At 41.7% G+C, this 14,221-nt stretch overlaps 2 protein-coding genes across 2 annotated transcripts in view; both read right to left on the bottom strand.

The window, feature by feature from the left end:
• Positions 1–6,810, bottom strand: part of xpo4 (exportin 4) — an 84,009-nt gene extending 77,199 nt beyond the window's left edge. Inside the window, exons 1-4 of the mRNA XM_034693793.1 lie at positions 6,679–6,810; positions 2,212–2,317; positions 1,682–1,823; positions 278–416 (exon numbers count right to left, since the gene is read on the bottom strand). Coding sequence (XP_034549684.1) covers positions 278–416; positions 1,682–1,823; positions 2,212–2,317; positions 6,679–6,768 — 477 coding nt within the window. The 5' untranslated portion in view covers positions 6,769–6,810. The remainder of the gene's footprint in view (positions 1–277; positions 417–1,681; positions 1,824–2,211; positions 2,318–6,678) is intronic.
• Positions 6,811–8,932: 2,122 nt separating this feature from the next.
• lats2 (large tumor suppressor kinase 2) overlaps positions 8,933–14,221 on the bottom strand; it is a 44,048-nt gene continuing 38,759 nt past the window's right edge. The window contains exon 9 of the mRNA XM_034694008.1: positions 8,933–14,220. Coding sequence (XP_034549899.1) covers positions 13,663–14,220 — 558 coding nt within the window. The 3' untranslated portion in view covers positions 8,933–13,662. The remainder of the gene's footprint in view (position 14,221) is intronic.

Raw genomic sequence — 14,221 nt, forward strand, 5'->3', positions numbered from 1 at the left:
GCTTTAGTTAGCACACATAGTCTCACAGCACCCAACACCCGCACCACACTACTGATAGCTGACTTCATCATTAGTTTTCCGTTGTTAATTACTTTCAATAAATGATTTACTCATTTAAAAGCTGTCGCTGTGTGGACCTCCCTTCCTTGTTATGCTCTTAAACGAGCTGGGCGTAACATATGTTATGAAAAGAGAGGCTAAGCATTTAGACGTCAGGTGAAATCTCAAAACCATTCTCATTCTGTGCAGATACACCCTAAGTGTTTGTGTTTCTCACCACATTGGGGTTCCCGCTGCTGATGAGCTGTCCGACCTCGTGAAAGATGCTTTTACAGTTGATGCTTTTGTCCAGAGAGCCCCTCTTCACGATGACCGCCACGGCCAGCAGGATCTGCTCACGGACATATTTCTGGAGGCTGGAGGAAACAGGGAGGAGGTTTGTTTTTAGTATCTCTGATCCAGGAAACCTCACAGCAGAAATGAACTTAATGGAACACAAATTATTAGAAAGGACAAGGAAAGGAAAGTGAAACAGAAATGTTTCATCTCAGGGAGCATGACAGATCCAGGGTTATTTCTTTGTTTATGTTTTTGGTGCCTTTTATTTTTATACCACACATTCAACAAAGGTGAACAGGAATCCTCCCTGCTGGTTTGTTTGGTAACCTGTTGCTTCTGCAGATCTGATACTTTGGCAGGGTGTAGATTTGGTAAGGAGGAATACCCTTAAAGAATAAATCTGTGCTTTTTCCTAGCCTTATGGTTAAATTGTGCACAAATATAGTAGGTGGCCTGGGTTCAATTCCCACCTGTGGTCCATCTCTCACATATTTCCCTAGTAGTTTCAAGCCCCCTTAGTAGCGGGCACAGGCGGCAACTTTTTGCTGGTGTTTCTGAGACGCAGCAGCGTTGCATGTATGTTTACATTTTACAGCCATTCTGGGTCTCTGCAATTTTGTCCGTTTCTGAACCTCACACCACTACACACGTATTCCCAGCGACTGTCACTACTGTTTTCTTTTCTTGCTGTTTAATGTGGTTAGCATCCTTCTTCTCTTGTTACTTAATGTGGTTAGCAAACAGCTTTAAAAGCCACCGTCTGGAGGGAATACTGTATTGCAACCAGGGACCAGTGAAAACGATGAAAAATGTTTACATTTAAATGAGACAATAAACTCATTGAGTTTTAATAAGTGAACGAATATTCAAGTATTCGAAATCCAATTTCAAATGTAATCATTATATATCTTACACAACAGTCAATCAAACAAATCACTTACTAGTTATACTTTTTAATACACTTGCAGTAATATAGTAAGACAGCTCTTGTTACTACACCAGTGTGTTTTCTTTTTACCTTGACATGTTTCCACTACAAACTTCCTGCAGTGTTCATCAGTCTATTAACTAGAACTGTCTTACTATGATATACGATGTCAGACCCTTTTTGGACTAATATAAACTGTAAGTTGTTGCCTAATGTTTTAAAATGAGTGTTAGGCTCATTAAGGAATATATTAGCTTCACAGTTTAATGTGCTTGAGATTTATACAGCAGGTTTATCTATGTTGGCCAGGAAACTCTCAGGTAGAATAAATGTTTCTGGAGACATAAACATCAAACTTAATATGACTGTCAAACACTAATCTGGTCTAATCATCTCTCTGTTTTCCTTTCTTACTTGGGTCTCTGTAAGACGTAGGTCAGGAGGAACGCCCGGAGAGACTCGATGCTGGTCTTTTCCAGCAGGATCCACTCCCGCACCACGGCCTCCATGATGGCTGTGGCTGCCTGGAACAGCACATAGTCCACCTTACTGGTCTCTGGAGACGAAGGAGGGAGACGAAGGTAGAGATATGTCAGAATGGAGGGGGGAAAAATAATAATTATAGGTTAGATTGAACTGGAAATAAAAAAACTTTCTGAGTTTGTAGTGTTTGGATTTTCGAGTATTCAGATTATCCTCTTTGTGATATAATTTATATATTTATCTGGAGGTTTTAAATTAAAAATGTAAAGGTTAAATCCAAAACTCACAGCAGGAGGTTTGTGTGAAACTCAGATTAGATTGAAATAAAATAATACATCTTTTATTTCACATTTTATTGCTTTTTTAATCCAAATATGATAAAAAAGAAGTTCCTTAATGTTTCAACAAATCATGCAGGTTAAAATAAATGATGCATGTTAATGTCTGAGGTCAGGAGTTACCTAATATGTGCTTGCAGATGGCAAAGGGGGATTTTGATTTCCTGAAGGAGAGGAATATGTGTTCAGCATGCTGCCTCTGTTCGGTGCTGACCATGGACGGCGGTGCCTGGAACAACAAATGCACAACATTAAGCATTAATGGACGAGGCTGTTTATCATATTAGATTGAATCACAGTTATTTATAATATTTCTACAAAGTCCCAGAACACGGAGCTCTCACCGCTCTCTGAACACCAACAACAACATCACGTGACTTTAGTGATATTTTCAGAGGCGCTAACGACAGCCTTCAACAGAGAGCCTGCCGTAATAACTCTAAGGCATTAGAGCAACAAATACACTCTCTATAAAAGGAAGAGAGCACTTCATATACACACACACACTCATATACACACTCACACACACACACACAGACTTTTATTGAGGAGTGTCGCCATGATACAGCTCGGCAGGAAAGTCACATTCCAGGTCTAATTGCAGTAAAAGCAACTCTGCGGCTGAAGGCAGCGGAGGGAATAAAGACCCTTTTATCTGAGAGCACCACGCACACACACACACACACACACACACACACACACACACGCACACACACACACACTCTAACACACACATACAAACAGTATTCAAGACATATAACACACCACGATGAGGTGGCAGACACACGAAATGCGATGACTTATAAAATCAAGTATATTGATAAAACTAATAAAACCAAATTAATTGAAATTGTTCATCTTACAGACAATTTTAATATTTTAAGAAAGAGAAAAATTGCACAAATAAAAAAAGTGCTGTTTCCTCGTATTTCTGTAGCATTTTAGTTTTATCATTTTTCACCTGCTGTCAATGGTTTAAAAAGTAAAAAGTATAACCTCCACATTTGTCTTTGACATGCTGAAGAAAGCTGCTGCTTTTATCTTCTCATTTCAAAGTTATATTTTATGTTAATTTTTGTTACATTGGAAAAATAATGGTGTTTACTTTTTAAAGACTTACAAACATGTTGCTTGTGTTTAAAAACCTACTAAAGGATTATCACCTGAGTCTCTGAGTGAAGTGTTTAAGCGTATTTCAGCAGACTGTTACTGTTCAGGACAGACCTCATCACTCTCATCTATCTCACTGTGTTCAACAAATATGGTCCTGTAATCCTACTGTATTAATTATCTGGCATCAAAACAAAACAAGCAGGGAATCTTAAAGACTAGCTGAAACATAGCTGAGCAAAAGCTGGAGGAGACAAAAGCTGAGGTAAAAGGAACACGTCTTTTGGGACCATCAAGCCGCCAGAGAGAGCAAACTCCAAATGAGCAATGATGTTCTCTTTCAGCAACAAGTGTTCATCAACTATTTTCAACCCTGATATTCCAGTAGATGATGGTCGTCCGACAGAAAGAGTTCAACCTCAATCACTCTAAAGCCTGATTTATATTTCTGCATCGACCCTACGCAGCAGTGGTCGACGCCGACTTGAGCACCACATACTTGTGCGTTGATGTGTCTGTCTCGCAGCAATACTCTGATATGAGTGCAGTGTGGTCTGCCATCAAAACTGGCCCCTCTACGTTCTCTGTTTACTTTTTCACAGCGATTCAGAGCGTGTTATGTTAATCTACAGCTGATACATGTTGCTGTTTATCATACAGACATGATTACATGAAGAATAGAGAGGAGGAGACAAAATACACAGACATTGTTCAGGGATCCCAGGAGGGCTGTAAATGAGGGAAATACAAATACCTTCTCTGTGGTCATTAAAAAATGACCACAGAGAAGGTGTCAGTGTTGTTGCTGATGGACTTGTTTGCTATTGAAGGTCATAAAGAGGCATCAGTATCATTTTCAGTCTGTTTCTCAGCCAGTTCAAAACTCCTCACAGAGCCTTTAATGTGAGGATAGAATCATGTTTTGGCAACTTCAGGCTTTTCTGACTTTGTAAACCAAAATAAAATGAACATTTTTAAACTGACAGTATTCAAGAGATTATGAATGTATACCAGCAGACTAGTGAGTTAATCTGCATAACCAATAGCATAGAACTGAGATGAATAGATCTGCCATATGGATCGGCGCTTTATATCTGGCCCTTGTCACCGATATCCGATCTAGCTTTTTGAGTCCGATCTAGCCGATATCCGATACCAGGATCGGATCGGTGCATCCCTAGTTTATTCTCATCAATAAGGATATACACTATATTACCAAAAGTATTCGCTCACCTGCCTTGACTCACATATGAACTTAAGTGCCATCCCATTCCTAACCCATAGGGTTCAATATGATGTCGGTCCACTTTTTGCAGCTATTACAGCTTCAACTCCTCTGGGAAGGCTGTCCACAAGGTTGAGGAGTGTGTTTATAGGAATTTTTGACCATTCTTCCAAAAGCGCATTGGTGAGGTCACACACTGATGTTGGTCGAGAAGGCCTGGCTCTCAGTCTCCGCTCTAATTCATCCCAAAGGTGTTCTATCGGGTTCAGGTCAGGACTCTGTGCAGGCCAGTCAAGTTCATCCACACCAGACTCTGTCATCCATGTCTTTATGGACCTTCCTGTGTGCACTGGTGCACAGTCATGTTGGAAGAGGAAGGGGCCCGCTCCAAACTGTTCCCACAAGGTTGGGAGAATGGAATTGTCCAAAATGGTTTGGTATCCTGAGGCATTCAAAGTTCCTTTCACTGGAACTAAGGGGCCAAGCCCAGCTCCTGAAAAACAACCCCACACCATAATTCCTCCTTCACCAAATTTCACACTTGGCACAATGCAGTCCGAAATGTACCGTTCTCCTGGCAACCTCCAAACCCAGACTCGTCTATCAGATTGCCAGATGGAAAAGCGTGATTCATCACTCCAGAGAACGCGTCTCCGCTGACCCCTCTCCGTCAGTTTATATGGCCTACCACTTTGTGGCTGAGTTGCTGTTGTTCCCAAACTCTTCCATTTTCTTATAATAAAGCTGACAGTTGACTGTGGAATATTTAAGACCGAGGAAATTTCACCACTGGATTTGTTGCACAGGTGGCATCCTATGACAGTTCCACGCTGGAACTCACTGAGCTCCTGAGAGCGACCCATTCTTTCACAGATGTTTGTAAAAACAGTCTGCATGCCTAGGTGCTTGATTTTATACACCTGTGGCCAGGCCAAGTGATTAGGACACCTGATTCTGATCATTTGGATGGGTGAGCGAATACTTTTGGTAATATAGTGTATTTATTAGTACAAACATCCATCCCTATGACAGAATACTACTACACAGCACTAAACTACACTGATTCATTCAGCCAAATCGAATAAAATTGAACTGTCGCCTTATTCCAGCAGGTAAACAACACTTTGTATTTGTTTTATCTGGAACTTTACAGAGTTTCAATCTTAATTGTTACCACTACATGTGTTCAGGTATAAGTTTTGTAACTGTAATGCAGAATTTTAAAGTCTGGTATACTCTTATGGTGTCAAAATGAATGTCAATGGATGTTTTGGGGACTGCAGCTGATCCCTGTCGGTGCACAAATCAAAAACAGTGTTTCATAATGTTACAAAATCCACCTCAAACAGGTAAAACCATCTTATTATAGTGGTCAAATTAATGTGACTACTACTACACCACACATTAAATACACATACAGTCTTAATCACACGAAGAGCTTTGTGTTGATGTGTTAAATATCTGTCTAACCTTGAATCATAACTTTAGATACATCATGATTAATACAACCTACAACAGGTCCAGACACAGCTAACACCTCACCCAGAGAACACCTGCTGGTTCCAGTGTGAGGGTGAAGCACGTGGTGTTAACTTCAGCACCAAAACAAGTTATTAATGTTGTTTTTAAACATTAAAGAGAGAAATATCTGACAGAAAGAGACACCAAGGAAAGCAAAATGGCAGAAAGCAGACCCAGCCTGTAGCTAGCTGAGTCCTCCAACACAGTGACTCATGGGCTCCACATGGTTAGCCTCTTGCTCCTAGCTGCTGTGTTGTTATCATGTCTCCTGTAGTCTGGAGGGGGGTACAGACCCAGGGAAGAGGACTTAATGCTGATTTAAATCTGTGTTTCAGGGAGAACAGAGGAGCTAAAGCTGGATCAACACCACCGTGATGCTCCAACTGTCTCCGGACTGAAATCAAACTTGATGTAGCGGCTGAAGAGGAGCCGGGGAAGTTCCTGGACTGAGTCCGAATGAAGGCTAACATTTAGGGGTGATGATGGGGTCTAAAGGAGGAGGATGGAGAGATCCGAGGAGAGAGGGAGAAGGAGATTTGTTGCAGGATGGAGAGAGAGAGAGGTGAAGAGAAGGCGCCACGCATCGCTCAGTTGGTAAAACTCAAACACATTAGGAAACAAAACCCAGGAAGAAGAGACCAAGTCCTCCAGACCTGATCCTCTACACACAGGTACCCCACAGACCAGCCTCCCCCCCAGGACTCATGGAGGGATATGAACCTGAAATCTCTCACCATTAAAACTTTGGCAGCGCTTTCCAGCTGTGTGATCACTTCTGGTGCACCGACCGCCGCCATCATCGTCCCTCTCCAATGACGCGCCATGCGCTCTGCATTCTGGGAGTACAGGCTGCTGGTACCCTGCAGGGTAAACCTAAACCAGGGTAAACCTAAACCTGGTTCAGATCTATCAAACTCAGAGTGGCAGAGATAGTGGGTTAGGTTATCCAGAATAGAAGATATGTTTAATATTCTGTCTAAGGTTTTGTATAACTCCTGCTTGATGGTGTAAAGTGTTCAGATTGTAAAATATAAAGTGATAATACAAGCAAAAGTCCTGCTCTCCAGGGGCGTGTCTAGACTTTCTCAACTGGGGTGGCATAGACCAGGGGCTCCCAAAGTGTGGGTCAGGACCATAGACTCAGTGGCGGAGCCAGGGGTGGCCATGGCCACCTCTGAAAACTGATTGGCCACCCCAGTGGCCACCCTGAAATTCTTAAACATGATTGGCTATTTGCCATGTCAGAGGCATTACTTATATTTAGATCAGTTATTGTGTTGTTGTGTTTCAACAAGCTGCAGAGACAGTAGGGTCTTTGCAACTGAACATTATTTTTGTTGATGCTTTGACTCTGGACAATCATCCTCATTTTGAGTCCTTAAAGAGTTCAGCAGATTTAAATGTTGATACTCTGTACCGTTACATTTTTAATGTCAACGTTAGACATCTGCAAAAATGTAATATTTTTAAAATTATTTTATAAAATAAGTTAAAGTAGATGTGATTATTGGAAATAACCCTCTTAGGTTTTTAAACTCTAATAACTAACGAAAAAGAAACTTTTCAGAAAAAAGAGGCCTTGAACACAAAACAGTCAAATAATAACTACATATCACCACAGCATACGGATGGGAGAAACATTCGTACCACATGTATTTATTTTTCAAAGTTTGACCGCAGTTCTATTCAAATGAATGGGGAAGACAGAGTTTTTGACCTATACTGCAGCCAGACACTAGGGGGAGCAGTTTTTGTGGCAGCCTCACTTATATACAGTCTATGGTTGGCACCCCTTAGGGGGTTGAGAGACACAAATGAGGGGTCGTGAGATGTCCTCCAGAATGTTTTCTTTTCAAGTTTTCTAAAAATAGTTCATTTTACCCATTGTAGTAAAAATGTATCAACAAAAATAGTAGCTAAATTTGAAATAAAATCTTGAAAATATAAAATGTAATGAGTTTTCTGCCTTTCTTTTTGCCTGATGACTCCTAAGTTTAGGTTAGTGAACAGTTAATTATCAAAAGCATCAGTAGCAGCAGGTTCATTCATAACAGCACAGGAAACACAGCCTTCCTATGTAGGCACATTTTCTGCAGACCAGCTAAATGAAGCCATTTAGTTTTGTTTCATTTATTGTGGATTTATTCTTCTAATAATTTTATGATATTTACAGATTACCACTCAGCATTTTAATATTTCTTACTGTTTTACTTTGCTGTAATTACTTTTAGTGTAGCATCTTAGTTTATTTCATTGGTTTGATATTTTAGTGTTTCTTTATCTTAGTAATTCATTTTATTTTGGTGAGTTTTAAAATCTTATTTTATCACCAGTGTTTCTTCAGTTCGTTCAGCAACTTCTTATTTTATTTGTTTTTATTACCATTATTTTTTGGGTGGGTTTGGGGTCCTGGCTGGGGTTGGGATTGGGATGGGTCTTCTTTATTTATTGTATTTTTTATTTATTATATTTTTTAAACCTTTTTTTAAGTACAGCACTTTGTGTTACTATATCATTCTATGAAAAGCGCTTCACAAATAAAGTCTGATTGATTATTTGGTTAAAATGCAGCAAGTTCTAATTACTTCTATAAAGCACGGTTGCTTTAAACATTTTAAATAGTCTAATTTATTGATTTATGTGAATGTGTTTGAATAAAAAGTAAGATATTGGAGAATTAAGTAGCTTAACAAGTAAATATTTAAGTAAGGTAGCTCTGAAATGTTTATGAAGACACTTGAGATTTGATTCTAGAGTTTCTTTACAAATATTATTAAATGTTGTGTCTGACAAAACTGAATCATTTTTTACCACACCAAGATTTTACTTTGTGTGTTTCACATTTTTACAATATCATTTAACTACAAACTTATTTTATTAAATTCAATAGACAATCTTACATTCGCGCTACAAGGACTATAAAAAAGTCCAATTGACAAAGAGAGAAGTCTTCCACTCACACATGAACACAATGAAGTGAAGCACGAGTCAAAGTTGGTTAATTTAATTTATACATACATTTTACACACAAAGACTGTGAAAGCATTTTTACAAACTCTCAGTTCATACATGAATGTAAAAAAAGAGATCGCTGACATCATGCTGACGTCACATTACATCAATAATACTGCGTAGACATGGATTTTTTTGAACATTAGCACAGGGGAAATTGAAAAAAAAGGGGAAAAAAGATACAAAAAATATGTATATCTGTATAAATATAAATGCAAGAGTAACAGGATTGTATCATACATCAAGGAGAATCCTCCTTAGAGTAGAAATACAAAATGAAAAGAATACACAACGAAGTCTCGCCAAGAAATCAGATATCAAGTCAGTCAAAGATTGTCAGTCATCACTCTCTAACTTTAGAAACAGAGAAAAAAAAACACATCCAGAAAACACACCTCACACACTCTTTATAAAGCTATTTTTCATGTCCTGGTCGATGGCAACACGGTCACTGAGAGGTTCAGAGAAGTGAAGGTAAGTCTGGAACAACCGAATACTGAGAGAGAGAAGGAGTGAAACCGTCTCGGCCTTAATCTCAAGAACGGATCCTCGAGTCAGGCTCAAGACGGGCGGCTTTGTAAGAGACGGATTTGATTGATTCAGGCGGCTCACAGGAAACGCTGGCTTTGTTTACATGCAGCAGACGAGTTTGGGCCACCATGAAACACACTCATATGTATTGTTGCACCACATATGTCAGTATGTTCTTGGACAATCCACTTCTATCAAACAGAAGCAGAAGATAAGACCTTCAATCCCTGAAACACTGAGCCAAATGAAAGTGCTGATTAAACTGGATTTTTAAGTGACATGAAGAGGAAAAGCCACTTTGCATTTATTATATCATCTTGTTCAAAGTTGCAGATAATAATTTGCAGAGTTAAGCAATCTGCAAATCATCTTCACGATTCATTTATTCATTGTTTCATCTAAAAAATGTATTAAAGGTGAAAAATGCAGCTCAAATTTCTGTCTTCAAATTGCTCCTTCTGTTTGAACCATCAGTACAAAAATGTCTTCTTAATCAAGGAGACGCTGGACGATGTTTTAAAGTTTGCTGGAGTCAATGTCAGAAAGAGAGCTCTAGTAGTTATCCCATATTTTTGTACTGCTTTGAGTTGAGCATACACCAATCAGCCATAAAATCATGAACACTGATAGAGGAAGTGAATAACACTGATTATGTTGGTACCACCTGTCAGTAGGTGGGATATGTTAGGGAGTATGTGAACCTTTCTTCTCCTTGATGTGTCAGAAGCAGGAAAAAGAAGCAAGCATCAGGATGTGAGCGACTCTGACCTGAGCCAAACTGTGACACCTGAGTCAGAGCATCTCCAAGAATGCAGCTCATGTGGGGCGTTCTCACTCTGCTGTGGTCTGTGTCTAGCAAGAGTAGTCCAAGGAAGGAAAACCAGGTGCCAAGGCTCAAACAGGAAACCCTGTTTGAGGTGCAGGTGAGCATCAGTTCGTGCTTCAGAGAATCATGACGAGGTTTATCGAGCATCATGTGATCAGAGGTCAGAGGAACATGCTCCATGAGAGCCCTAACCCTAACCCTAACCCTTGGACTACTGTAGTCCAAGGAAGGAAAACCAGCTGCCAAGGCTCATCACAGGATACCCCGTTCGAGGTGCAGGTGAGCATCAAAACTGGATCACACGGAGCAATGGAAGGAGGAGGAGGACTGGAGGATCATGGTAGTGTTTACTTGGTCTCCAAAATTCCCCTAGATCTCAATCCAGTTGAGCATCTGTGGGATGTTCTGATAAACCAAGTCTGATCCATGGAGGCCGTCCTCACAACTTCCAGGACTTGGTGCAAGAAACCACAGCACACCTTAAGGGGTCCAGTGGATGGCTGATCGGTGTATGTAAGAAAGATTAGCACTATTTCTTTTCACCTTCTTTGGATTGGGGTTCATAAATAAGGAACTGAAAGCAGCAACAGTTCAGCTCTACATGTCTGCAGGTCTTTGTTGCAACTTCTCCTGAACTTCCTTCAACTTCTACCTCATCTTAATCTAAGGGCTGTCACTCTAAGACTAGGATAAGATCAGGGTTGTTGCTGCATGTAGTCAAAGCGAGTGTGAATGTGAAGCACGCCTGGATCAAGAGTAAGAACAGGTACAAGAGGTCTGTGAGAAGAGATAACAGGAAGAAAGCAATCCGTTAAGATTGTGCTGCTCATATAAGAACACAAGGCACATGTACAGAGAAAAAAACAACCGTTCAATACATTGTCAAGCAAAAAATAAAAAAACAAGAAAATCTTTTGTAACAAATCTTATCCACACATGTTCAATCATTCAGCCAGTTACACGTCAGAGAACCAGAGCGGCTCTGACTCTCATGGCGTCCGCAGTCGATTCCAAAATACTGTAGGAGCTGCTGAGACGAGCAGACAGCTCATCACGACTCACAGGGAGCGCTTATTATTGTTTGATTGTCATAAAGCAAAGAGATACGGGGTGATAGTGAACATGGCACAGAGTCAACACGACACTCAAACTTGTGGTCATTTCGGATAAATAAGGAAAATGTACCAAACACTTACACGTCGTTGAAGTTTGAAAGCTATTCGTTTATCAGATTACATCTCCTGAAGTCGACCTGCCTCGCTCCTCATCGTCTGAGTAACTCCTGTTTCATCCTTTATTCTAAAACCCACCCCTCCTTTAAGCCCCTCCCCTCTCCTGCAGCCAGGACCAGCCCGTCTGCAGGAGGGCGAGGGACGCCACCATCCATAATTCTGCAAAACGCCGCTCGTCATCATCAATCACCGTCGTCTCCTTCGTCACAGAGCGGCGACACGCACGCCGACATTCAATTAGAAAAGGCACACAGCTCATTGCGTTCAAACCCAGGCACACATGGCAACACTTCTTTAAGCCACAACACAAGAAAAACAACAGGTACAAATGTAACAATTATAATAATAATGTAAATAATATTAACCACAATAATAAGCAGCATGTTGTAACTGAAAAAGAAAATATATATAAACCAATATATTTGTACATTTCAGTACAAAAACAGGATATTAAGTGTTTAGAAAACTATATATAATGTATTTTTGTATTGCACATAGTCATACTATCACACGTTTGTTGTTGTTGTTGTAAGAACATGTTGCTTTGTGATCCGCCTCCAGACGTCACGGGAGGCGGGGTTACGTTTCAGGACTCATCTTTGCAAAATAGCCGTGAACACCGTGCACCTCGGGGGGTGAATGTGTGAGCTTTGATACTCAAGTCAGGAAGTGATTCAGTCCCAAAGGACCCCGGTCCAGGTCTGGCTCTGGTTTCTGTCAGCATCAGGGAGCATGTGCAGTAAACAAAGACGACGTTCATCTGATGCAATGCTTGAGTAGAAATTCAACACATGCACCAATTAAAAGTCTACCTTCTCTGCAAGATTTGAGTGTCAGAGAATCTTTGTTCTGAGGCGGGTAGGTCCTGTTTTTAAGACCGACAGTCCAGCCTGTTTGCATTTGTTCATTATTTGCAAATGATGCTTTCTGCACATTTAAAAACCAGAGCATCTGTGCAGAGGTGCTCCTCCTGGCAAACATGATTCTGCATGTTAATCTAAACATCCAGGCTTCTAACATTGATTTGGATTTGCCTGAAACATGAATTCATGCTGACTTTTTTGAGCTGAGTTTCAGTAACACAAAACATCTCTCCAACACAAGGTTTGTTTGTAACAGCAACCTCTGAGGGAAGAAGAAGAAGAATCCGGCTCCACCTTTTAGGACAAACATCAAACTGGACTACAGTTGGCACATATGAACAGCTATGGAAACAGTTTTTGGTTAAATAGACTTCTTCAATCTGATTTGTTAAAGTCGATAAATTCAAACTGAAAACAAAAGAAATATATCAAAAACATAACCTGATGCTGCCAAACGGGACGCGTCTCCTCTCGCACCACGACATGGAAGTCAAACACTGAGTGTGTCACTGTTTGAATGTCGTCTGAGCAAACTTCCAATGACATGGATAAAGACGTCTCCCTGCAGAGACACACACCTTGTCCTCTAGGACTGCTGTGCACCACCTATACAGGGTAATCATGTGAATGTGTGCACGTGCATGCATGTGTCTTTGTAGCTTATTTTGCAGCAGCTGTGAAAGAGACGTGTTGCTTATTCAGTCCCCCAACCCTCCCCTTCCCTCACGATGAACATGTTCCACTCCTCACTCCACCGTGTCCAATACTGAGTGTAAAGCAGCTCAGGTGAAACAGGAAGTGGCTCCTGTTTTTTTTTAAAAGATCAAGGATTGCCGAGGTGTTTCAGTCGTCTGTAAGACACGAGGGTGGAAGGAATGGGACGAGGAAGCGCTGGAGGAAACCAGGAGCGGTCTGAATCAGATATCTGTTCTCCAGACGTCCGTACGTTCCAGAGAATATCAGGTTTCGTTTTGAGACCTGTGCAGTTTTTAACCTCGTATCCGCAAAAGCGTCACCGCAGACAGTCGGTGTTGCTTCTTGGTCCCGGGTCATTGGGAGATTTGTGTTCGAAATCATTGTGGACGAGCTATAGAGTCCACAAGGTGGCGATGTTCGTCAGTCCTGCACACGCCAGATCTGCCTGAACACACACAGACACACCTGAGCAGCGTCTACACACAGACAGAGAGGAGAGCAGGTGGGAGCGTCCTGAGCTGAGGTGAGTTAAAGTCAGCGGTCATCATCAAACGCCGCTCAGACATACACCGGCTCACACCCCTCCCCCTGCTCTCCCTCCTCCTCCATATCCTCCTCCTCGTCCTCCTCCTCTTCCTGTTCGTCTTCTTCGTCTGGGCCCATGCAGGCGGCTCCGGCGATGCTCTGCGGCCCCTCGCAGCTCTCGGGCGGTTTAGGGTAGCGGAAGGGGCAGCCGTGGTCGTCGAAGAATCTGCGGAAGGTGAACTCGTAGAACGCGTGCTCCGGGTGCTTCCCGTGTGGCGAGCAGAGCAAGTCCAGGGCCCGGGTGCTGTCCCCGCTGTCGCTCCACGCTCCAGGACCCCCCTCCTCCTCCACGGGGTCAAAGTTGGACGTGTCCATCGGGTGGGCGATCTTGGGTCTGTAGGGCGCCGGTTGCTGCCGTAGATTGCTGGAGAAGTCCATCTGGGTGAAGAAGGGGTGGGACTTTATCTCACCGGCGCCGTTTGCTCCCAGACGCTCTTCGGCTGAGCAGCAGAGGCGACCGATGATGTCAATGGATTCAGGACTCAGTTTGACCTGAGCGGGGACCTGCAGAGTGCTCTCCCAGTTTATCACC

Source organism: Notolabrus celidotus, chromosome 10 (assembly GCF_009762535.1).
Source record: "Notolabrus celidotus isolate fNotCel1 chromosome 10, fNotCel1.pri, whole genome shotgun sequence".
In the NCBI taxonomy this organism is placed as follows: Eukaryota; Metazoa; Chordata; class Actinopteri; order Labriformes; family Labridae; genus Notolabrus; species Notolabrus celidotus.